Source organism: Hemitrygon akajei, chromosome 18 (assembly GCF_048418815.1).
Source record: "Hemitrygon akajei chromosome 18, sHemAka1.3, whole genome shotgun sequence".
NCBI lineage: Eukaryota > Metazoa > Chordata > Chondrichthyes > Myliobatiformes > Dasyatidae > Hemitrygon > Hemitrygon akajei.
In genome coordinates this window covers 48,944,644-48,971,239 of record NC_133141.1, presented here as the reverse complement: position 1 = coordinate 48,971,239, position 26,596 = coordinate 48,944,644, and the positions used below count along the sequence as shown (strand labels likewise).

General features: G+C 38.3%; 1 protein-coding gene across 15 annotated transcripts in view; it reads left to right on the top strand.

Moving 5' to 3' along the window:
* The window catches only part of hdac5 (histone deacetylase 5), a 321,402-nt gene that overhangs the window by 186,281 nt on the left and 108,525 nt on the right, over positions 1–26,596 (top strand). For 13 of the 15 annotated variants that reach the window (XR_012102062.1, XM_073071644.1, XM_073071647.1 and 10 more), the window contains one exon: positions 25,925–26,169. Coding sequence is in view for 14 of the 15 variants with exons in the window: in XM_073071644.1 (XP_072927745.1) it covers positions 25,925–26,169 (245 nt within the window). In the remaining variant the exon portion in view is untranslated. The remainder of the gene's footprint in view (positions 1–25,924; positions 26,170–26,596) is intronic. The other 2 variants (XM_073071645.1, XM_073071636.1) reach the window with 1 other exon arrangement.

Genomic DNA, 26,596 nt, shown 5'->3' with positions numbered 1-26,596 from the left:
TCCCCGATAAGTTTATACTTGGCCCTGACTCTTCTGGAATCATGCATTAGTGAGATTTTATTAATGGATAGAAAAGATTAAGACCTCTATATTACCAGATAGCTAGAACTTCCAGTGACTTGAGTAGCAGCAGTACTCTCAAAGGATACGATTAAATATTCTCGTTTCAGCCTGATACAGCTAAAATGCACAACTGCTTCCAAGGTCAATACAGTCAACAAAGATGTCTTAATGCGTTTAAGTGAACTATTGCTGCTGAAAACTGATGGAATCAACTCTGACTGTGGATGGAAGTGCCTATGGAAGAAGCATGGCAGCAGATCGGGGTTACAAGTGTGTTTAAGGGAATGGGGTTTTAAACTCCCAATACCGACTATCTTGCTGGCAAACGTGCAATCTGTGGTGAATAAAATTGATGATCTCAGAGCTAGGGTGCTGAATCAGAGGGACATTAGGACCACGTGTGTCCTTTGTTTCACGGAATCCTGGTTAACCCCTTCCGTACCAGATGCAGCGATTCAGATTGACGGGTTTACAAAACACCGTCAGGATAGATCTATAGAGTCTCTTAAAAACAGAGGTGGAGGAGTATGCCTCATGATCAACTCTTCTTGGTGCACAAATATATCAGTGCTGTCCCAATTCTGACAGTTGAGTGCCCTCCTTTCTACCTAACACAGGAGTTCTCCAGGGTCATTTTGGTAGTATACATTCCGCCTCAGGCCAATGTCAGTCAGGCTTTAGATGATCTGAGCAATGGGATCAACATGCACGAAACAGCGCATCCTAACGCCTTCACCATCGTTTTGGGAGATTTTAACATGGCCAGTCTGAAAACATCACTAAGCAATTACCATCAATAGATTACTTGCAATACCAGAGGAAACAACACACTGGACCTTTGCTACACCACCATCAAGAATGTCTACCATGCTATTTCACGCCCTCACTTCTGGAAGTCTGATCACCTGTCTGTACTTCTGCTACCTGAGTATATGCAGAGACTGAAGACTGCAGCACCAGTAGTGAGAACCAAGAAGGTATGGACAAGGGAAGCACAGGAACACCTACAGGACCGCTTTGAATCAGTGGACTGGACTGTATTCAGGGATTCATCTTCAAACCTGGATGAGTACGTTGCAGTTGTTACCCACTTCATTAAAACCTGTGTGGATGAGTGTGTGCCAACAAAAGCTTGCTGCACATTCCCAAACCAAAAGCCGTGGATGAACCAGGAGGTACGTCATCTGCTGAAGGCTAGATCTATGGCAGTCAAGTCTGGTGATCCAGGTCTGTACCAGAAAACCAGTTATAATCTGCGGAGGGCTATTTCAAGGGCGAAGAGACAATTTTGAACGAGTTTGGGAGGCGACATCGGATGCACGACAACTTTGGCATGGCTTGCAAGACATTGCTTCCGACAAAGTGAAACCCAATAACATGAATGGCAGCGATGCTTCACTACCAGATGAACTCAATGCCTTCTATGCACGCTTTGAAAGGGAAAATACAACTACAGCTGTGGAGATCCCTGTTGCACCTGATGATCCTGTGATCTCTGTCTCAGAGGCCGGTGTTAGGCTGTCTTTAAAGAGAGAGAACCCTCGCAAGGCGGAAAATCCCGATGGAGTACCTGGTAAGAGTCTGAAGACCTGTGCCAACAAACTGACAAGGGTATTCAAGGACATTTTCAACCTCTCACTGATACGGGCAGAAGTTCCCACTTGCTTCAAAAAGGCAACAATTATACCAGTGCCTAAGAAGAATAACGTGAGCTGCCTTAATGACTATTGCCCGGTAGCACTCACATCGACAGTGATGAAATGCTTTGAGAGGTTGGTCGTGACTAGACCGAACCCCTGCCTCAGCAAGGACCTGGACCCATTGCAATTTGCCTATCGCCACAATAGGTCAATGGCAGATGCAATCTCAATGGCTTTAGACCACTTGGACCACACAGACACCGACATCAGGATGCTGTTCATCAACTATAGCATCACTATTTAATACCATCACTCCCACAATCCTGATTGAGAAATTGCAGAACCTGGGCCTGTGTTCCTCCATCTGCAGTTGGATCCTTGACTTCCTAAAAGGAAGACCACAATCGACTCCTCGCTGACGATTAACACTGGTGCACCTCAGGGGTGTGTGCTTAGCCCACTGCTCTACTCTATATACCCATGACTGTGTAGCTAGGCATAGCTCAAATACCATCTATAAAGTTGCTGATTCTACCAACCATTGTTGGTAGAATCTCAGGTGGTGACAAGAGGGTGTGCAGGAATGAGATACGCCAAGTAGTGGAGCGGTGTCGCAGCAACAACCTGGCACTCAACATCAGTAAGACAAAAGAGTTAATTGTGGACTTCAGGAAGGGTAAGATGAAGGAACACATACCAATCCTCATAGAGGGAGCAGAAGTGGAGAGAGTGAGCAGTTTCAAGTTCCTGGGTGTTGAGATCTCTGAGGATCTAACCTGGTCCCAACATATTGATGGCAGTTATAACGAAAGCTTGACAGCAGCTATACTTTATTAGGAGTTTGAAGAGATTTGGTATGTCAACAAATACACTCAAAAACTTCTATAAATGTACGGTGGAAAGGATTCTGACAGGCTGCATCACTGTCTGGTATAGGGGGAGGGGTGGGCTACTGCACAGGACTGAAAGAAGCTGCAGAGGGTTGGATACTACCTCACTTTTTTAATATATAGTATTTCTGTTTTTTGCACAATTTTAATCTATTCAATATATGTATACTGTATAAAATATACTGAAAAAGATTTTTTTTTCTTCTCTTTTATGTATTGCATTGAACTGCTTGCTACTAAGTCAACAAATTTCACTTCACAAGGCGGTGATAATAAACCTGATTCTGATTCACTGTTAACCCTTCTGTTTTGCATTTGTAAAATCATTTTTTTTTACTTCAATCCTGTATTGAATCCTAGACCTCTATTAGCTTTTTACTCCAGTTAAAGATTGGAAAGGACAAAACCATGATTCTCAGATTCCAGTACAACCTTCATATTAATGAATCTGTGACTCCCTGTACTTCCATTTCACACATGATCACTCACTGAAGTATGTGCAAGTCAAATTTAATCCTGCTCTGTTTTATTCCTGGGTTGCAATATTGTAGAACAGCACAGCATGGAATTAAGTTCAAATACTTTTTTAACTCTTGACCATCCCTTATGATCCAAAATTTGTCACTCCATCTAATGTAGTCTATGTCAGGTTGCTGTTTATTACAGCTCAGTGTTCAAATGCCATCATCCCTTCAGTATTGATAATCAGGGCTAACGTCTCCTCCTAACTGGCAATCAACACACGTGTACCTCAAGGATGCATACTTAGCCCATTGCTCTACTCTTACCCCTCTCATGACTGTGTGGCTTAGCACAGTTCAAACACTAATTATTCACAAATGGCATCACTGTTGTGGGTAAAATCTCAAATGGAGGAGGTAATGAAGAGGTATACAGGTGTGAGATAGATTGGCTGGTGGAGTGGTTTTGCAACAATATCCTTGCACACAACATCAACGAGACCAAGGAAGGTGAAGTACAAATGTACGTTGGTGAGCATTCTGACTGGTTGCATCACAGCCTGGTATGGAGGCTCTGATGCACAGGACCACAAGAGGCTGCAGAGGATTGTAGACTCAGCCAGCTTCAGCACAGACATAACTCTCCCACTGCTGAGGACATACATCTTCAGGAGGGGATGCTTCATTAAGGTGGCATCCATCATCATCTGGGAAATGCCCCCTTCTCATTACTACTGTCAGGTAGGAACTACAGGATGCTCAATGATTCAGGAAGAGCTTCTTCACCGCCATTACATTTCTAAATAGTACATGAATAATGCCTTATTATTTTTTTGCATTAGTTTTTGTAATTTATTGCAATGTTGTCTTTGCATTGTACTGTTGCTGTAAAGAAACAAATTTCATGTCATGTGAGATGAATATCTAATTCTGATGCTGAAATGTGGGTGACACCACATTGTCTCCACTTTGTACTTCATCTCCTATATCCTTGCCCATTCACTTAAGCTGTCTTTATTTCCCTAAAATTTAGGGCCTAAATTGGGCCTATCCTTACAGTTCATACTGTGTTCCAGCTTTCTATCATTACACAGTGATTACATAATGGCTGTATTTTGTTGACATGGTATGAAGAATTTGTGCCACATTTGTCAGTTAATCTAGTTAGAACTAATTGCTTGTGAACCACTGACAGTTGAACACAAATTGTGTCTACAGTTGTAGCACTTCTTTCCAAAGAATTAGCAGCATGGCATGGTTAAGTACCAAATGAAATTTAAACAACTCTCATTATCCTCATGTGTCATGTTAATTTGGGTATGCAGGAGGTGATGTGGGGAGGGGAACTTTTTGTACTATCACATCTGTCAGTTTTCATTCCAGGTAATTTGCACTGACTCAGCAGCTTGGAATGCCTTAACAGCATGCTCATTTTTAATGTTGAATCCTTGCTTGCAACAAAATGGAGTTTATTTTTTCTGACCAATGTTGAAGAAAGATACAGAAAATCCTCCAATATATTTTGGGTTCTTGGATTATACAGTGCCTTTGCTTGATGTTCCTTGAATTGAATGAATATTATACTTGTGAATTCAAGACTACACTTTATGGACTCGGAAATAGAATACAATTTCTTCTTTATTATCAATTCAAGATCCTAATAGCACAGAAGGAGAGCATTTACCATATGGACTGCAGCTTTCCAAATAGACTTTCACCATTATCGCCTCTCAATTGATGAATGTTTATTGTGATGTCCTTGTCCTTGGATGAATTATTTTTTAAGAATGACATTAACTTTTAAGTAGATTTATTGTTCAAGTTCAAGTACATTTATTATCAAAAAATGTATAAATTATACAACCTTGAGTTTTGTTTGCTCACAGGTAGCTCAAAGCAAGAAACCTGAAAGACACCAATTTAAAGAAAAAATAAGAATAAAAGACCAACACTTGATGCACAAGAGAAAGAAAAAAAATACAAGTCATGCAAACAACTGAAGTGAACAACAGCATTCTGAACCCCAGAGTAGGCCCAAAGCCTCATTATCAGTTAATCACATTAGTGAGCATCGAGTACAGCAGCCGGGGCAGTCTCCATAGCCTCAGCACCACAGAGAGAGGAGTGACCATCGGAGAGCGTTCAAGAAATCTGTTCTTGTCCCGACCGACACACTGTATTTTCAATCTACCTGGCTGGTGTTTAAATTGACCCAGAAATGGAACAGCGAAAGGCTCCGCACCTTAGAGAGAGGAGTGAGGATCGCAGAGAGCAGGCGAAATCAGCTCTTGCCTCCGATCTGGGCAGGTGTTTAAATTGTCTAAACAGCACATTGTACCTCGCAGTAGGACCCAGGCACTGGTGCTGCGAAAGGCTCCAGGCCCAGACCATGCTGCTCAGCAACTTGTTCCGGGCCCAAATTTCGTTACCCAGAGTGATCCAATCTCATACCTGGGCCAGTTGTATGAGCATAGAAATCAAATCTCTTCTGCTTGGGCCACAACTTCTCCTTATGATGCCCAGAGCTATCCAACCTCACTCCCGGACCAGCTGAATGGGTATTGGAACTCTATCTACATCGATTCATACCCCAAGCTCGCCTTGCCTTCACTGTTTGCAGCGATAATTTAACACAACTCAGAAAAGGTCCTTTCAGTGATGTAGTGAGGTTTTTTTCGGATTTCTTAGTTTTTTGACTACCAGGAAGCTGTTGCACATGTTCGGTAGCGCCATCTTAACCACAATTGAATGAAAAGGCTAAAGCAGAAATTTTTGGAATTAGGATATACAATGAAAATACTGGAAACAAGTATCAGGTTAGGTAGTATTATTGCAGAGGAAGATTTAAATTTCAAGTGAATACATTTCATCAAACCTAGGAAAATTTGAAATTTATTTTCTATTAAATGTTACAGTTCAAAGCAAATAATGAACATTTGTAATATTTTTCAGTTTAACAACTGTCTTCCGAAGACAGATTTGCATTCAGTTTTATGCGCTGAACTTAAGTTTGAGCTGGATTTGTCTCAGGTTCTTAACTGAATTTTCCATTGCATTTCGCTACTGACCTTCTACTCACTTTCTTTGACTGATCTATGTGCTTCCAGACCATTGAATTGGAATAAGATCAATGCACAATTCTTTTCAAAATCTCAGTATAGCAAAATAAATTATGATAGATTTTGTAATCTTAAAATATAATTTCCAAGCAGATCAATATTCAAATAGTGTCCACAGCATTCTATTGAAATTGAATAACTTGGCCACTCACGTAGATTCATATTACATCATAACTTCAGACCTATCATGGTTATGACAGAATAATTGGGCCATTTTGTGCAGTAACCTAGTGTTTCACCATAAATGAACTTAAACTTTATATGTTATTGATAAAAAAATATTAAATTTTTGTCATATAGAACATAGAAATTTACAGCACATTACAGGCCCTTCAGCCCACAATGTTGTGCCGACCATGTAACCTACCCTTGAAACTGCCTAGAATTTCCCTAGTGCATAGCCTTCTATTTTTCTAAGCTCTGTGTACCTATCTAAGAGGCTCTTAAAAGACCCTATTCTATCCACTTCCACCACCGCCACTGCATTCCACGCACCCACCGCTCTCTGTGCGGAAAAACTTAGTCCTGACATCCCCTCGATACCTATTTCCACGCACCTTACAACTATGCCCCCTCGTGTTGGCCATTTCAGCCCTGGGGGAAAAAGCCTATTGCTATCCACACAATCAATAATGCCCCTTGTCATCTTATACACCTCTATCAGGTCACTTCTCATCTTCCATTGCTCTAAGGAGAAAAGGCCAAGTTCATTCAACCTATTCTCACAAGGTACGCCCTCCAATCCAGGGAACGTCCTTGTAAATCTCCTTTGCACTCTCTCTATTTGTCACAAGAACCAAAGACAACACTCTGTCACATCATGTATTTGAGTAAGGTCAATGAGGTTCTTGCATTTGATTTATCATCCTTTCTGAAAATTAGTGCGCAAGTATTTAATTCCAATGAAGAAAATCTTGAGTCAAAGAAGCCATCAAAGACTAATCTTACTTGCAGATCTCTGAATGGATAATATTTGGACCTGTGGTCTAACTTACTTTCATGTTATTCATCTAAGGTATCTTCCTCTTTTAATGCTGCATCTGTATGTTTTCCCCATGCAGTACAAAAGACACCTGCTTGTTAGGCATCACAAGCAAATGTTGCCTGATTCAAACTAATCAATGAACATGCAGCATGCTCTGAATTTCAACTTGAGCCTGACATTTTTTCTCAGAAGTCCGAGCCAGTCTTTAATGATCTTCTGACTAGCCTAATCTGAAGTTGGCTTTAATTCACAATTAACAAGCAGTTTTCCATAATCTCTCAGTTGCTCTAATAGTAATTTTTGTTGTTCTTAAATACACATGAAATTTCCAACCTCTTGGAGAGGTTTTTTTCCTAATATGTAGAAATAGTTTGCTTGTACTCTTACCTTCATTGTAATGTTCTAAAAAGCCATTGTCAAAATAATTTTTCATTTGCACCATATTTTAATGATCTGCCAAGATTACTTAATTCTGGAATGGTTCAGATGGTATGGAAAATTGCAAATGTCACTCCACTCTTTAAAAAGAGAGGGAGGCAGAAGAAAGGAAATTATAGACTAGTTAGCCGGTCTTCAGTGCTTGGGAAGGTGTTGGAGTCCATTATTAAAGGTGAACTTTCTGGGTACTTGCAGACACATGATGAAGTAGGCCAAAGTTAGCTTGGTTTCCTTAAGGGGAAATCTTGCCCGACAAATTTGTTGGAATTCTTTGAGGAAATAACAAGCAGGATAGACAAAGGAGAGTCAATGGATGTTGTGTTCTTAGATTTTCAAAAGGCCTTTGACGAGGTGCCACACATGAGGCTGCTTAACAAGATAAGAGCCATGGTTTTTCAGGAAAAATACATGGATAGAAGATCAGCTGGATTGGCAGGAGGCATACACTGGGAATAAAGGGGGTCTGTTCTGGTTGGCTGCGGGTGATTAGTGATGTTCTGCGGGGGTCAGTATTGGGCTTCTTTTCACATTATAGTTCATTGATTTAGTTGACTGAATTGATGATGGCTTTTTGGTCAAGTTTGCTCTAGAAACATGGCTCTAGTTCAATACACCACCAAATGCAGTAGCAGTAGTGCAACATCCAGTTTTCATCTATAGCATAGTGTTCAACTTCAGTGGTCTAAAAAGTGGCAATTCTTCTTTAAACAGACCAAATCTTCACAAAGACAAGATAGTGCCAGGATCTTGTACAACATTGCAACTTTATATACTATTCAAGACTAAGCTTTTCTTCCATCTTCAGTGATCTATTTAATACTGAAAATAGACTTTCAGTGGAAATTTGCTTGGACCTAACAATGTCTGTCTTATAGAAACATCGAAACATCGAAAATAGGTGCAGGAGTAGGCCATTCAGCCCTTCGAGCCTGCACTGCCATTCAGTATGATCATGGCTGATCATCCAACTCAGAACCCTGTACCTGCTTTCTCTCCATACCCCCTGATCCCTTTAGCCACAAGGGCCATATCTAACTTCCTCTTAAATATAGCCAATGAACCGGCCTCAACTGTTTCCTGTAGCAGAGAATTCCACAGATTCACCACTCTGATACTGAAGACCTTGCAGGCAGCCATAAATGCCATATGGAGAAGGTGTAGAAGAGCTCATCAAGACACTTACAAGGATCTATAATAACTGAACTTCTCTGTGGAATAATGTATTTGCAGGTTAGGCTTCAGCACGAAGGTCCTCTCTAAGATCTGTGACTTACTACAAGACTCAGTGCCCCTGTTGAGACCACCCTGGAATATTTTGTGTAGTTTTGGTCTCTTTATCTAAGGAAAGATAACCTTGCCAAAAACGGAATGCAGTAAAGATTTACTAAACCAATTCAAATTATGGGTTTTCTATAGTGGGTTAGAATGAGTGTGTAAAGTTGCCCTTCATTCTTTAGAGTTGAGTGCAAGAAAATACTGAGGTAGAAAGTCAACTATGGTCTCGATAAATGGTGGAGAAAACTTTCTGGGGTTCAAAATCATTGCATGCCATTGCTGCTATTTTCAAGGATCATCTTTATTCACCATATATATCTACATGTATTAGGAATTTGGTGTGATTTGGTGCAACATGCAATTAAAACAACAACATTCAACAGTTATAAAGAATGGTATAAGATTAAATTAGAAGTTAAAGTACAGATATGGACTAAAATGTGAACACATTTTCTAGTGTGTTTGGGGGCAGAAGTGAGTGTAGTTGCTATTACTTAGGAGAAGATGCTAGGGAAGCTGAAAGGTATGAAGGTACTGTAGATAAGTCACGTGGACCAGATGGACTACACCCCAGGATTCTGAAAGAGGTAATCGAAGAGATTATGGAGACATTAGTGGTGATCTTTCAAAAATCACTTGATTCTGGAATAGTTCTGAAGGACTGGAAGATTGCAAATGTCACTCTACTCTTCCATTCTCCATTCTTAAAAGGACAGGATATTATAGGGCAGTTGCCCTGACTTCAGTGGTTGGGAGGATGTTGGAGTCCATTGTTAAGGATGAGGTTTCAGGGTACCTGGAAGCACATGACAAAATAGGCCAAAGTCAACATGGTTTCCTTTAAGCGGAATCTTGCCTGACAAATCTATTGGAATTCTTTGAAGAGATAACAAGCAGGATAGACAAAGGAGAGTCAGTGGATGTTTATTTGGATTTTCAGAATGCCTTTGACAAGGTGCTGCAAATGAGGCTGCTGAACAAGATAAGAGCCCATGGTATTACAGGAAAGATACTGGTATGGATAGAAGATCAGCTGGACTGGTAGGAGGCAGAGTGGGAATAAATGGGGTCTATTGTGGTTGGCTGCTGGTGACTAGTGGTGTTATGCAGTGGTCTGTGTTAGGACCACTTCTTTTTATGTTGTATGTCAATGATTTTGATGATGGAATTGATGATAGCTTTGTGGACAAGTTTGCGGATGATACAAAGATTGGTGGAACGACAGGTAATGTTCAAGAAGCAAGAAGTCTGCAGGACTTAGAGAATGAGTAAAGAAGGGGCAAATGGAATATAGTATAGGGAAGTGTATAGTCATGCACTTTGATAGAAAGAATAAAGGCGTAGACTAGTTTCTACATGGGGAGAAAATTAAGGAATTGTAAGTACATAGGGACTTGGGAGACCTTGTGCAGGATTCCCTAAAGGTTAACTTGCAGATTAAGTTTGTAGTAAGGAAGACAAATGCTATGTTAGTATTCATTTCGAGAGGACTTGGATATAAAAGCAAAGGATGTAATGCTGAGGCTTTATAAGACACTGGTCAGACCACACTTGGAATATTGTGAGCAGCTTGAGACCCCTTATCAAGGAAAGGATGTGCTGGCATTGGAGAGGGTCCAGATGAAGTTCACTGGAATACTCCCAGGAATGAAAGGGAATGAGGAGCATTTGATGGCTCTGGGCTGGTACTCGCTGGAGTTAGAAGACTTGGGGAGGGTGGGGAATCTTATTAAAACTTTTCAAATATTGAAAAGCCTATATAGAGTGGATGTGGAGAAGATATTTACTATAGTGGATAAATCTCAGACAAGAGTTCACTGCCTCAGAATGAAGGATTGTCCCTTTAAAACAGAGATGGGGAGGAATTCTTTTGAGCACGAGGGTGGTGAATCTGTGGAATTCATTGCCACAAATGGTTGTGGAGGCCAAGTCAGAGGGTATATTTAAAGTGGAGGTTGATAGGTTCTTGATCAGTAAGGGTGTCAAAGGTTATGGGGAGAAAGCAGGAGAATGGGATTGAGAAGGATAATAAATCAGCCATGATAGAATGGTGGAGCAGATTCAGTATTTTGAGTGGTGAAATTCTGCTGCCATGTCTTATGGTCTAATGGTTTTTTGCAAGTTGTTGCTCAATGTTGGATCAGGGAGGTCACCCAAACTCTACTCAAGGAACTATGGAAGCTGACACATACACTTGCTTGCTTCCTCAAAGTACAGGTATTCATCAGCTTTTCTGCTATTACTGCTAGAGGCATCCCAGGAAATCTCCTTTCAGGAGTAACTGATTGTTACTGTGGAGCTTCTTTATTAAACCTATCTCAATCCCTCTTGTAGATTTTGGGAGTACACCCTTTCCTCTCCCTTTATTGCAGCACCATTCTTGAACCAGCAGCACTCTTTAGTAATTGGCGAAGTGTTGCTTGTATTATTGATTTGCCCCTTTGATAGTTAACTCCTTAAGTTCCATTTGCAAGGTGCCAGCAACTGTGCGATCTTGCAGAAGATCAAAGCAATAGCTTGTCCTGAAACTGACATAGCACAACTTTATACAGGGGAACCCAACCATGCTAATCTGGGAACCATGCAATAAAAGATTGATTTTCCAAACAGTATTAGTGTGTAATTGTGTGTGTGTAATATAAGACCATAAGATATAGGAGCAGAAGTAGTCCATTTGACCCATCGAGTCTGTTCTGCTATTCAGTCACAGGCTGATCTAATTCTTCCAGTCTTCCCCACTCCTCTGCCTTTTCCCCATATCCTTTGATGCCATGGCTAATCAAGAACCTATCTATCTCTGTCTTAAATGCACCCAATGACTTGGCCTAAACAGCTACCTGTGACAACAAATTCCACAGATTTACCACCCTCTAACTCAAGTAATTTCTCTGCATCTCTGTTCTAAATGGACGTCCTTCAATCCTGAAGTTGTGCCCTCTTGTCCTGGCCTCCTCTACCATGGGAAATAACTTTGCCATATCTAATCTGTTCAGGCCTGTTAACATTTGGATGTTTCTATGAGATCCCCCTTCATTCTCTTGAACTCCAGGGAATATGAGATTGCTTGATTTATAGTGGCAAAAATGCTGAATATTGTGTTATCTTTGCTGCAATAAAATCATTTGGTTCAATTAGCTTAATTGAACCAAATGCACTTGGTTAAATCCAAAGCAGCAGAAAGACTGTGGGACTCACCTACAGCAAGGCATTAGTAGCAGCTGCACTGGATTAATATACTTTATTTTGTGATAAATTATTGAAGCGAAAGGGTCACCTGTCTCATTGTTGGCCCTTTGACGTCAAAACACCAACATAGTTACTATGGAAGAGATGGATCACAAATTTAGGGAGATCTACTATTCAAGTCCAGGCTGTTTGTGTTCATGAATGGTAATCCTGATAAGATTTGACTGTAATGTTTATTGAATTGTGAAATGAGTCAAGCCTACGTTGCCATCGTCTGCTGATGTAAGCTCTATTTTTGAACAGATAACCCAACTCCATCAACAGCTGCTGCTGAATACAATCTATATTTAGTGTAGCTTTTCAAGAGATTACAGTTGTATAAGGTAGATAATCTCTGGTACGGTAATAATCCTGCTATCACAATTACGTCTATTCATAGCAGTAATCCTTCAGTTTTCAACAGTTCAGTTCTGTTTAGTTAGCTGTTTAAAGATGCACAACAAGCACAATACATTGGTTTAAATATGCTGTTTTGTTTACATGTTTGCCCTCTTTGTTAAGTTTGTGTATTGAAAGGTCTGGATTGGAAACCAACCTGTTGTTGCTCTTCTTAACATTCTCATATTAGATCTGTATGGCAGCATCCTGAGTAGAAAGCAGCAACCTGTGGTCACCACCTTGTTTGTTTTACTTCACATTGTGCCAACAACTATATTATGCTCTTTAAAGTCAATACAATATTTGTATTACGTTATCTCTAAGGGCATTTTGTTGGACCCATAAAGTCAGACCATGACTGCTGTTTGAATACAGTGTTAATCCCCTTTATAAGTTATTCAGTTTTGTTAGTGCCAGAAGTAGCACGGCATGTATCATGGTTGTCACTTGATCAAGTTCTTTGTGAATGTTCAGGTGTTCTCGCAGGGCTACTCAATTATAAAATAACCATGTGCATTTTGATTTAGTGTATGAAACTACAGTGTGGCTCTGTCGTTATTGTGTATCAAAGCATGAATAAAAAGCAAAGTTCAGTATTGTAAGATACAGAGACTATTTGTTACTGGTCCCTGGATAAAGCCCTCCCAACCATTGAACATATCTACATGAAATGCTGTCGTAGGAAAGCAGCTTCCATCATCAAAGATCCTCACTACACAGGCCATGTTCTTTTCTTGCTGCTGTCATCGGGTGGAAGGTACCTCAGGACTCGCACCACCAGGTTCAAGAACAGCGACTACCCCTCAACGATCATGCTCTTAAACAAAAGAGAATAACTACTCATCTATTGAGATGTTCCCACAATCAATGACCTCACTTGAAGGACTCTTTATCTTCTTATTTCATGCGCTTGTTATTTATTGCTATTTGTTTATAGCTGCATTTGCACAGCTTGTTATTCTTTGCTCTTGTTTGTTCACTGATCCTGTTTACAGTTACTGTTCTATAGATTTGCTGAGTATGCCTGCAGGAAAAAGAATCTTAGGGTTGTATGTGGTGACATGTATGTACTCTGATAATAAATTTCACTTTGAATTTTACTGTCTAACCACTGAAGGGAGTGCAGAATTGACCTTGTGCAGTTTACTTTGGTCAAGGACTGTTTCAGTGTGACAATTATTATATAGTGGTGCTTTGATTAGTCAGGGTGTGATCAGCAACTATATGGATTAGCAATATTTGTTTCTATGACTAAGTACTTTTCAAAAGTCAATATAACTGGAAGGTACTATTCTTTAGCAGCTTTGTAATACAGCATTTGAAAATGCAAGGTAATGGTTTTGTCTGACATCAAATCTGAATTCAGAACAATTTTAGCGAATATTGGTTGGAAGGATTAATTTTCATAAAATAAAGAGACCATAGCTCAGTTCCTTTTTGTTGCTGCAGTGTAGATGATAATCTTGAATGTGAGCATTGTTGAAAAATATTGTAATAATATTTGCATTGAATGATTTCTCATGAACCATTTATGAATTTTACAGTTTCTTTCCTTCTGCAAAATCTCTGCAAGAGTTGTAAGTTTTTCCCTTTTGATTTATTATGGCAGTTGATTACAGATAAATGACAAAATAAATGTTGTTAAAGACCTATACACCAACCCCACTGCTCCACCACCTCCAGAAAAATATGCGAAACTTTCCATAATTCATGAAAATCTAATTATACCTGAAATTTCTTGTGGTAATTTCTGATGACAGATGCTGCTTTCTTGCGACAGCGTTCCATGTAGATGTGCTCAATGGTTGGGAGGATTTTACCCGTGATGGACTGGGCTGTATCCACTACTTTTTGTAGGACATTCGTGTTTCCATACCAAGCTGTGATGAAGCCAATCAATATACACTTTACTACACATCTATAGAAGTTTGTCAGAGTTTTAGATGTCATGCTGAATCTCCGCAAACTCCTCAGGAAGTAGAGGCACTGCCGTGCTTTCTTCGTAGTTGCACTTGCATGCTGGGTTCAGGTCAGGTCCTCCAAAATAATAACATCAAGGAATTTAAAGTTGCTAACCCTCTCCACCTCTTATCTTCCGATGAGGACTGGCCCATGGATGTTTAGCATCCTTCTCCAGAAGTCTATATTTGGCTCCTGGGTCTTGCTGACTTTGAGTGAGAGGTAGTTGTTGTGACACCAGTCGGCCAGATTTTCAATTTTCCTCCTATATGCTGATTTATCACCATCTTTGATATGGCCCACAACAGTGTTGTCATCTGTAAACTTGGCAATGGAGCTGTGCTTAGCCACACAATTGAAAGTGTAAAGCGAATAGAGCAGGGGACTAAGCACATAGCCTTGTGGTGTACCTGTGCTAATGGAAATCATGGAGGAGATGTTGTTGCCAATCAGTACTAACTGGGATATGCAAGAGAGGAAATCAGATCCAATTGCATAAGGATTGATTCGTTGTGAAGTGATGATAGTATTGAATGCTGAACTGTAGTCAATGAAGTACATCCTGATGTGTACATCTTTGCTGTGCAGATGTTCCATGGTTGAGTGAAGAGCTGATGAGATGGCATCTGCTGTCAAACCTGTTGCTCTGGTAGGCAAATTGGAGCAGATCCAAGTATAGTAGTGGAGAGATTGTGGTGGTGACTCTGGCCAAGGAAAGCCTGCGAAATTTGATCCATCATTTCCAAGTTTCTCCCCACAATTTGCAAAGTAGTAAAATGCAATAACATGCGATGAAGTATTCTGAAAATCTGCTTGTTAAGTATTGTTGTAACTTAGGTTAATGTTGACATTAAATTCTAAATTAGTAGTACATATAAAGGTAAATTTCCAATCTGTTATCATGAGATTAGAAAATGATATGACCTAATAGGCTTATTTTTTGTGTTTGAAAATAACTGTAACAAGGGACTTTCCCCAAGGAAAGTATGGCATATTGAAGTGTAGTTATACAGTTTGGGCAACTTTGGGATATGGGGGCATTTTATGCTGATCAAACAAACGCTGTTCTGTCTTCTTGTACTTTGTACCTTGTGTCTATTGTTTCTTATTCTTCATGTGCTTGGAGTTTTGAAAGATCTATTCTTGCCAAAATTGCTAAGGTAAATGATATCTAAATGAAAACAGCTGGATTTACTTGAAATATCTGTGAATGTTTGAATCAATCCTTGCTTGTGGCCTAGTTGATTCCATAGTTAGCAGCAAGAAATCAACCAAGACCAGAAGCCCAAACACATGATTGATCCAGCTGAAGTAGGTTTGGTTTGATGAAAATAACCAGGAGTTCAGTGAGCTAATTAACCACAAAGGGAAGGTATTCCTGGACTGGAAACCCATCAGTTCTCAATAGAAAGAAGGAAACAGCTGCAGACGCTGAGAAGGGTGAGGTCAATTAAGTAAACCTGTGACTAAACAATAGAAGCTGGATGGAAAGAACATAGGAGCCATAGCAATTCACTGACAGCTATGATATGTGTGGGTTCTTCAACACTGTCAAGGCTGTTCACAGCCCAAGAAAATGAAGGCCCCTCTCCTATGAGAGCTAAGAATATCAAATTCAAAGGCAGTTGATTCCTGCAGGATGAAACACTAAAGATCTCCTCGAGCTCCAATCACTAGATCCACAATCCTTTTGTCCACATCTGGGAAGAGGTGGTTATACCAGGGGAGCTCACCAATGCTGCAATTGTGATTATCTTGAAGGAGTCTCCCTGCTGACTACAACAGGGAAAATCATTGCCAGAGCTCTCCTGGGCCATCTTCTCCCAGTGGCTGAGCAGCTGTTTTCCAAATCAGTGTAGATCAATGCTCTAGATGCATGCAGCACATTGAACTTCATTGCACAACCACATGAAAAATGTAAGAAGCAATTTGGCCACCATACATAACCTTTTATCAATCTGTCTAAAGCCTTTAACTCCATCAACAATGCAGTACGATGGAGCACTCTTCTCAATATTGCCTTAAGTTTGCTTCAATATGGCATGCAAGTCCTTTCTTCTGCAGCACAGCCAATCTCAATGAAGATTGGTATCAAAGAAAAGCAAACCTTTATGTAAATATGACCTTTCTACTATTAGGCCTTCAATCTATCCCACATTAAGGTTTTGTAATAGAAGCACATACAAATAAATAAAACTTTGAAATGTGCTCTATATGACCACCATAATCACTTTCACAGGATGAAGTGTAGCATAAAAGCCTCTGAAATATGAAAGTGATTATGGTGGTAATTGATAACATAGTTCAAAGTTTTAATTATTTGCTTCCACTTCTGTTATAAAACCTTAATTTGTGTTTTCACAGCATTATTCTTTGATGTCAGTCTTACCTGTTGAAAGCTCTCTTCCATTGCCTTTTGCCCTTCACTACTTCTCCAGATGAAAATAAGAAAGCCGATGCAGACGCATTATCATAGTCTTTCTGTCATTAGATTTTTCATCTGTCTCATGCCTCTCACCTGACATATTCCTCTGCCTTTGCAACATCATTCCACCCCATCTGCATTCTCCCAGTCCCTCATCACATTAAAGAATCCAAGCTTCAACTTGTTATGAGCACCAGCATGATTATTTGTTGAAATCTGCTTTAGTATCTAGCACTTTGAATAATTAATCAAATTAAGTTTGATTGTTTTTATATTTATGCTTCCATTTTCATTTTATAGTCAGTGTTGAACCATAAGGTAGAGCAAAATGGCTGTAAAATAATACAGGTTATAGCAACGTGCATTGTTTTATTTACCAAATTCCTACATGCAAAGAGTGGAAAATTTGCCTTGACATAGTTTTCCAGTCAGATTTCCTTTGAGACCCAATGTTACTTAACTGAGCAGTTTAAGACAGCAGCTCTGCCAGACAAATTGGGATGGACAGTCAATGCTGGTTTTGCCATTGGAAAGAAGAAAAGTAGATCCCTGCTAGCATTCTTCACAATTTGATAGGTTAAACAATGATAGTTAGCACTAATCATGAGTACGTCAATGTCCCATATCATTCTCCAGAAGCAAAGAGTCTATGTAATTGGGCATTGAGAAAATTGTCTAGTCTAATAGAGGAAATGTATCAATTAACAGCAATAACATTAAACAATATTGCAACATATTTGTAAATCCAAATAAAAGCCTGCAAGGTACAGCCAGTAACTATTAAAAATAGTTCAAAAGTTGTTGGAATGCTAATCTTGATCTAGGATTTATGTTAGGGCAGATAGAAAGCTTCGATTGGAACTCATTTGCAATCAGACAGCATCTTAGGATTATTGTCCCTAATAATTCAAAGCTAAATGGTATAAATTAAGAGGATAGATTGTGTAAGATAACATTGTGTGAAATGTAGAATATTAGCAAATGATCCAATTAAGAGTTTAAGGCAGTCAGTGGAATTGTAAGGTCAGTAAAACTTTTTTCCTCTCTGGTCTGGAGGTCCTGAGCAAAGGGAAAAAGCCCTTAAAATTACAGTTATGCTGTTCTGATGATATCACTAAGTATTTCCCTCCTCAAAGGGTAGAGGAAATCCAGAGCACTCCACAAATAGCAAGTTGAGACTGAGTCAGTTGGAATTTTCCAAATTGTGATTGATCAGTTCTTGTGAGGGAAAGCTTTTAGATAGATAGATAGATACTTTATTCATCCCCATGGGGAAATTCAACATTTTTCCAATGTCCCATACACTTGTTGTAGCAAAACTAATTACATACAATACTTAACTCAGTAAAAAAAATATGATATGCATCTAAATCACTATCTCAAAAAGAATTGAGAATTAAGAATTGAGGGTGGAAATAGAAATGAAACATCCATTTTCTAATTAAGTGACAGCATTTTCTGAAAGGACTGTCTTGAACACTTTTACATTTTGATTGCATATTGTGCCTGTAGTTAAATTATATGGGCAATTATTAAGACTTATAGAAATTTGCTTGATAAATAGATGAAGCGTTTCGTATCAGTACTTTGAAATATCAAGGTGATGACATCACAGTTTCCAGTAAGAGATTCTGACATATCTGATATGACCAGTAATAAATTGACAATTTTGACTGAAAATTATTCATGTAGTTAAAATTATTTTCTAGGTAGGTCATTGTAAATTGTCCTGTGATTAGATTAGAGTTAAGCAGGGTTGTGGGGTCGCTGGGGCACAAAGGGCTGGAAGGGCCTACTCCATGCTATATCGCTAAATAAATAAAATATATGTAATACAGATGGAATTTTTACAATATCAAAACTGTTATTTTAAGTATATAGTGTAAGAGTACAGAATAGTTTCCATTAATTATTAGTGATCTTTTGCAAGCTACAACATGCTGTTTATGCAACATGCTACACTATGTTGCGATACAATTGTTTACTAATATCCAGAGTATTATATTAATAACTATATTCAGAATTTTAGAATTTTACATAGGGAAGCAATTTGACTGACATGCTAGACCAAACCTCCAAACTGGTTACACAGTTGAGTTTGCATCTTTGTTATAGTAAAATTTGATGTTTGGAAATTCAGGATCTTTAGAATGTGGCAGGAAATCTTTATTCTTATCCTTTTTTCTGTGTGAGCACAGCAGTACCTCTACTTTTTTTTTATGAGTTTGCGAAGATTTAACATGTCATTAAAAATTCTGACAAACTTTTATAGATGTGCGGTGGAGAGTTTATTGACTGGTTGCATTATGGCCTGGTATGTAAATACCAATGCCCAAGAACAGAAAAGCTTGCAAAAAGTAGTGGATACAGTCCAGTCCGTCATGGGTAAAGCCTTCCCCACTATTGAGTACATCTACATGGAGCACTGTCACAGAAAAGTAGCATCCGTCATTGAGAACACCCACCATTCAGGCCATGCTCTCTTCTCACTGCTGCCATCAGGAAGGAGGTGCGGGAGTTTCGGGACCCACACCACTAGATTCAGGATCATTTATTCTCCCTCAACAATCAGGCTCTTGAACCAGAGGGAATAACATCACTCAACTTCACTCACCCCAACACTGAACCTTCCCACAACCTATGGACTCACTTTCAAGGGCTCTACCTGTCATGTTCCCAGTATTGTTTTTAGTATTTTTTTTTGTATTTGCACAGTTTGATGTCTTTTGCACATTGATTGCTTGTCCATCTTGTTGTATGTGTGGCTTTTCTATTCTGTTCTATTGTATTTCATTGAATGCTCCCAAGAAAATAAATTTCAGGGTAGTATATGGCGACATATATGTACTTTGATAATAAATTTAATTTGAACTTTGAAATGCCATTACATACCTGTTTTCTAATTCAGTAAATATTAAGAATGATTTTTTGTAGTGCAAACAGGCAGTTCTACGGGCATAAAAACAAAATTATCAAGAGGATAGGTAACATCTTCAGAAAGCAACAGAGTTCAGGCCAATAACATTTCATGATTAGCTGAGTGCTTTCTGCATTTTCTATTCTTTTTTTTCAACAGACTTCCAGCACCTGTAATTGTTTTGTTTTTCATTTGGTAAATGTTCTCCATTTTGAAAGAAACACTTTTCATTACTAGTGATGGTCTTTTGCATAATTTGATTATTTTGCTGGTTTTGCACCATTTCCACAGTAGTTTTAATCAACACTTAATTCATGGAGCAAAGAGTGTACTTTCTCAAGTTTATGAATTTGCTTCTGTTTTTTCGCTTAAAGGAAAAAGTCAGCAGGCAGAAGAACATTTGGGGCTAGAAGCTGCTTCATTCTAGAAGGTTTGCAGCAAAGCTAGGTCAAATGGTTGTTTTAGACAAAGGTCATTAGCTGAAATTTCTATCATATCTTGTGCAGAACAGAGCCAGACTTGCAATCAAAAGTCTCAAGCCACTTGTTGTGCCCATTACAGAACTATCTGATAAAGTCATTGGGTATTGGATAGCAGGTACATGAAAGGATCAATTGACTAAAGGTAACATGCTGTTAGTTAGATGGATTATTGGGCGAATATCAAGTTGGAGAGGTGGTTGGGGTGAGGTTGGTTAGTCAAGCAATTTGGATCCAGAAGATACTAGCGGTAAAAGGGATAGAGCTGCGTATTAATGAAAGTTATGTAAACCACTTGAAGGAGAAGATATCTATACTCTCTGACAGTTGGCCACGTAGGATTGTAATACCAATGCAGAGTTCAAATTTCAGTTAAAGCTTGAAACCTAGTGTGGGCTCATACTGTGTGCAGTCCTTATAGCCATAAACAGTTTTGAACATGACATAAAAGTACACACTCAATTCTGATGTCACTGTACATGCCTAGTGGCCTCTATCAGCACAGGTTATACATGCAAAGTACATTGATCAATTTTGCATGAGCAAAGGATTTTTGATGAAGATTCAGTTCTAAGGCTCATGGAAACCTTGTGCTGTATTATAAAAAATCTTCACTCCTAGGATTGAATAATGAAGAAAAGCAGATCATTTATGTGTCAGGACATTTTGAGGTTAAAGGATTTGAAATTAAATATATCATGCATGATAAGCCCTCTTTAATCAACAGGTTATCAAATAGATTCTTTAAAGTGTGATTATCAAAATCCAAATTTGGGATTTCATTATTATTTGTATTTATTTGTCACCATTTTAATAAAATTACTTGAAAGAGGATCAAAAATGTAAAGCACTGAAAATTCTGTTATATTGTCATATTATTGCTCCTGGTAGCTATGTGTTAAACTTGCACACATTATGACCACATCTTAATACAACAGGATGTAGACTGCTATAGAAAATGTCTTACTGGAAGACAGCTTGCATGTTTGAATATGGTACTTCACTCTAACCATTTCATAAAAGATTGTTAACAGGCCCTTACTGTAGAACTTTTGTTCGGTTTGTTTCAAAAATAATAGATATAGTCTCAATTCCATGATTTCTTTTTCTGCAGTGTAGTACAATATCTACATGCTCTGTTGTATTCCTTGCTGCAAGATGGAATACATTTTTTAAAATAAACCACTGGCACATGTGATTACAGCTTTAAATCCCCTCACAGTTCTGCAATATGCATGATTCTGCTGCTAATTGTAAAATGGCCTTTATGATATCTGATCAGAAGTTCTTAAATGATCCATAAAATTTATATAAGGGAAAATTATTTCCCATTTGCAAGGTAACAAAGATATTCTAGCCCCAAATTTAAAATTTGTTTTGCTTAATTAAGTTGATGAAAAGACCAATCATTTATCTCGGTACTCACACATCCATAGAATATCCAAAAATCTATTGATCTTTGTCATGAATATCTCAATGACTGAGCCCCACGCAGCTCCAATGATTCACTACCCTCAATCTGGAAAAAAAATCCACTTGCCTTTATTTTGAGTCTGTGATCTCTGATGCTAGAGACTCAAGCCATGAGAAAAGTAATCTCTGAATTTACTGACTCAGCTTCCTAAGAATTTGATCTCCTGTCTTCCAAAGTCAAGGAACTATTGTTCATTCTGCTTAATTTTTCATACAGAAAACACACAATTCCTGGAATCAGTCTGCTGAACCCCCACTGTACTTTCCTTAAAACAAATCTATCCTGACATTTTCCCATTTGGTCTCAACAGGGTTCTGTATAATTTGGAGCAAGATGTCTCCACTCTATACTCAGATTCCCTTGTAATGAAGAACGACATACTATTTACCTTCTGAATTACTCGTTAAAGAAGCGGTAGCAGGCCAATAAGAAAATAATAAAATTGAGCAGAGATTTATGAAGAGAAAATCATGTTTGGAAATCTCTTGGACTTTCAAGTCAGTGGACATGGTGTACTTGGACTTTAAGGTACCATACAGGAGATTATTAAACAAAATTTGAGGACGTGATTAATAAAATATATGTGAAGCATCAGCACCATATTTGTAATATGACACAAGATTTTCAACAAAATCATTGCTATTGAGCCATCATGTATAATTTCCCCATTTCATAATTTGAGTAAGTTTGTCACAGATCATCTGTCAACTGCACTTGCATTTTAGTTTTCCAGTGTGATTGCAAATATACAATGCTTGAATATATGCTTTCATATCAAATGGAAATACTGGTAGCATTTGACGAAAATATCCAGCTAGTAATAAAGTAACATCTCTACTTAATATATTATGCCTTAGATCTTATAACTTTCAGTCTAATCCTTCATTGTTTGTTTTGTGAGCCATTGTATATTCATCCCAGACAATAATTTTGTAAATGTTTTAAAATACTTTCCTTTGCACTTACCTGACCACTATTACACATTGGAACCTTCACATTTGTCAAATTTAAAGGCAGTTTAAAAGCTAAATATATAACACCCCTCTTGTCAAAAAATGTTGAAGCAATGCCTGATGCTGACACAGCCAAGGCAATCATGTTTTTGTTTTCAAACTTTTAGCCAAAGATATAGATTGATTAATAAGGAAAGTGTCTTTATGTTGCTCCAGAAGCATCCAAAAGAGATATGATCCCTTAGTCACTTAGTCATCATCAACAGTCTCTGTAATAGTATGTAAAGCATTTCACCGGTATCTCACTTAGTTCTCCGATATATTTGTCTAACTCAGAGCAAAGTTTTTTGGTTTCTCTTTGTGGTTCAGGTAGACCAAAAGTATTTGGGTCAGGTCCATCTAAACATTTAGTACCTCAAACACAGATCTGGAAAATATGTCAATTTTCTACAGGGAAATTAAAATTAAGCCCCCTTTGGCTGACAGATTGAGTTATGCATAGGAAACATGGGCCTTCTATTTTATTATATATATTTAGCATGCATAAAGGTGAATAAATCCCCTGGGCCAGGCTGCTATGCGAGGTAGGGGAAGAGGAGCCCTGATGGAAATATTTAAACCTCTGCCCACGAATGAGGTGCCAGATAAGTGGAAGATAACAAATATGTTGCCCTTATTCATGAATGGATAAATCAGATAATTATACATCAGTTAGTCTAACATTAGTGGTTGGGAAATTATTGGGAAAACAATCCAAGAGATAAGATTATTCTAGATTTGGAAAGGCATAGAATGGTCAGGGATACTCGGTGTGGATATTATTTTTTGGTGGTAGATCCGGTCTCATGAATTTATCTGAGTTTTTTTTTTGAGGACCTGATTAAATACATTGATGTTGTTGCAACTTACATGGATTTATAAGACTTCTATGAAGTTCCCACATAGAAAGTCAAAAGGTTAGGCCATGGAATCCAAATTAGATCTAAATTTGACTTGGTTATGTGGGACAAATGATGTTGGTAGAGGGTTACTTTTGAGATTGTAAGCTTGTAACCAGTGGCATATTACAAAAATCTGTATATTAATGACTTAAATGTCAATGTAGGAGATTTGTTTGCAGATGATATGAAAATTATACAGTAGTGGTAGTGTTGCTGGTGAGGAAGTTGGTGTTTGGTTACAGAATGATACAGAATGTCTAGTAAGCTGGGCAGAGCAATGGCAGAAAATTTTTAATCCTGTTAAGTGTGAAGTTGATGCATTTTGGAAGGCCAAATGGTAGGGCTCTAAGAAGTATTGAGGAACAAAGGGACTTTGGTGCATATGTCAAAAAATCTTTACAGAGGCAGCGCAGGTAAATAGTATGGTTAAGAAAATGGGGATTATATGGGATGCTTCTTATCATTAGCCAATGCATAGAGTATAAGAGCAGGGAGGTCACTAGAACTTTATGAAACGTTGTTTGGCTACTACTGGAAGTTGCAAATGGGATTCACCAGAATGTTGACTGGAATGGAGTGTTTCATTTGTGAGGAGGAATTTGACAGGCACTTGTCTTCCTTGAAGTTGAGAGGAGACCCAATAGAGATATATAAAATTGAGGTGCATAAATAGGGTAGATATTAAGAAATAAGCACTTGAATCACCAAAGCACAGAATGCTATTGACTAAATGTGAGTAAATGGAATCACTATGGGGTAAGTAAAATGGCATGCACAGAAACAGACCAAAAGGCCTTTCTCTGTGTTGTACAACTCCGAGTCTATGACTCTAAACTTCTCCCCATAGCAAAGGTGTCTAAGATGAGGACAGAGGTTTAAGTGAGAAGCAAGAATTTCTGGAGGGGATCTAAGGGAGAAATTGCAAACTGACTTTGACTTGTTTATTCCATGTGGTGGCAAATTTCACACTTTCATGACTTTAATTAACAATTTCTATTTTAAACTGGGCTATTTTGTACTTTGGATTCTAATTTTAGACTCCCATGCTTGGGTACATCTTCCCTCTGTGTGCCCTATCAAATCCCTTCAGAATGTTTTTAGATCTCAAGAGATTAGAACTAAACACAGCACTTCTATCTATGTTCAAATCAAGTTTCCAGGCTTATAACTCATTTGCTTTTAACCAAGGCTGGTTATTTGCTTATCTCAAATAATGTTATTAGACCCCATTTTGGGAAGCCAAAGAGGACTTTAATGTGTCTCTTTGGACCTTAATGACGTCATAATGATACATGTTGTTCCTTCTTCTTCAGCAAGTAGTGTATTTCAGTTTGTGACAAAATTCTCCATGAAAACGTATTTAAGCTCATGAGAACTTTATTAGTAATACAGTAGTAACTTTGTGCTTAACAGGCGCTCCCTAATGATTACACCTGTTGTTATGCAATGACCTTCCTGATGTATTTGCCCAAACATTAACTCATCAACATACAACATGATCTTGTACATTTCTTCAACTCCTCCTTGCTGCATTTCTTAGCATTTCGTTACTAAGTTTGGTGTTCAGTTATTTTTTTAAATAAACTTTGTTAATTCATTTTCATTTCAAAACTTTTTTGTAGAAGATACACAAAAAGGTATTTTGTCTCTATGTTCAGTGTTTATAGACCAGTTGAGAAGTCATGGCAGGTTGAAATTCTTATTTATCTGTCTTGGGACCAGACCACCAAAATTGCCCTTGATCATCTTTCTCTGAGCAGGAGAATAATATTTTTAAATATGGACACTGCGTGAGTCAAATAAGGGTTCTGAGGACTGATCTGTAACCCCAAGTTTCCATAAATTGACTGAGATTGCTGTCGGCTGAGATTGCAAAAGTTGTTTTGGTAGGTTAATTAGCTACAGATTAGTACAGACTTAGTTAATTTTAGATCTTAGTTAGAATTAGTTAATTAGTGCAGATCTGTACAATGATTCAAAACGTGCCAGACCATAGGAGTTCTGTGCCACAGAATTCTGTACTACTTCAGCTCAGAAGTAAATGACTATATCAAAATTTCATGTCGGGGTCACAACTGCAAACTTTTGGGTTCTTTTGACATTACTAAAGAACTGTTGCAAAATGTTATTCATGGCAAAATGGCATAGTAATAATCTCCTATTTCTGATTAGATTAAACTGTTAAGCAGTTATTTGTTGTATCTATTTCATAATATTTTCTGTATCTAGTGATTTTAAACTGTTGCTTTCTTTTCTAAAATCTATTTTGTCTTTCACACAGCAGTTGAAGTTAAATCCACCCTGCCCGTCACTATGCAGACTGCCACTCCAGTTGATTTGAGAACAGATCCAAGAATCCCAGTTTCGAACGTTGACCCTCTCCTTCGCGAACAGCAGCTACAACATGAACTATTGATGCTTAAGCAGCAGCAGCAGATCCAGAAACAGCTATTATTTGCTGAGTTCCAGAAACAACATGAACATCTGACAAGACAACATGAGGTTCAGATACAGGAACATTTGAAGGTACTTGGATTATTCCAAGTTATTTATGTCAGCTAAGAATTTAATGACCCTCTTTACTTTAACACTATCTTTGATATGCATTCTGTTGGATATCATTTCCAGAAATGTTCTGAAACAAGAGATTAGGAAGTTCTGCGTAATGTTTTACTTACTACTGCATGTTACCTATATGAAAAGAATAATTCATTTGTAGACTGCTGAAAAGTTATCATTGTAGACCACAGATTAACAGTACTTTTGTTGAGAAAGTTATAATTATAGATTTATGAAGATTATCATATAAATCTCACAAATATGTTACAAGGATTAGCGGGCTTGAGTCATAGGGAGAGGTAGACCAGGCTAAGTCTTTATTCCTTGAAGCTTAGAATGAGGCATGATCTTACAGAAGGTTTTAAAATCATGAGGGGCATAGATGAGGTTGTTG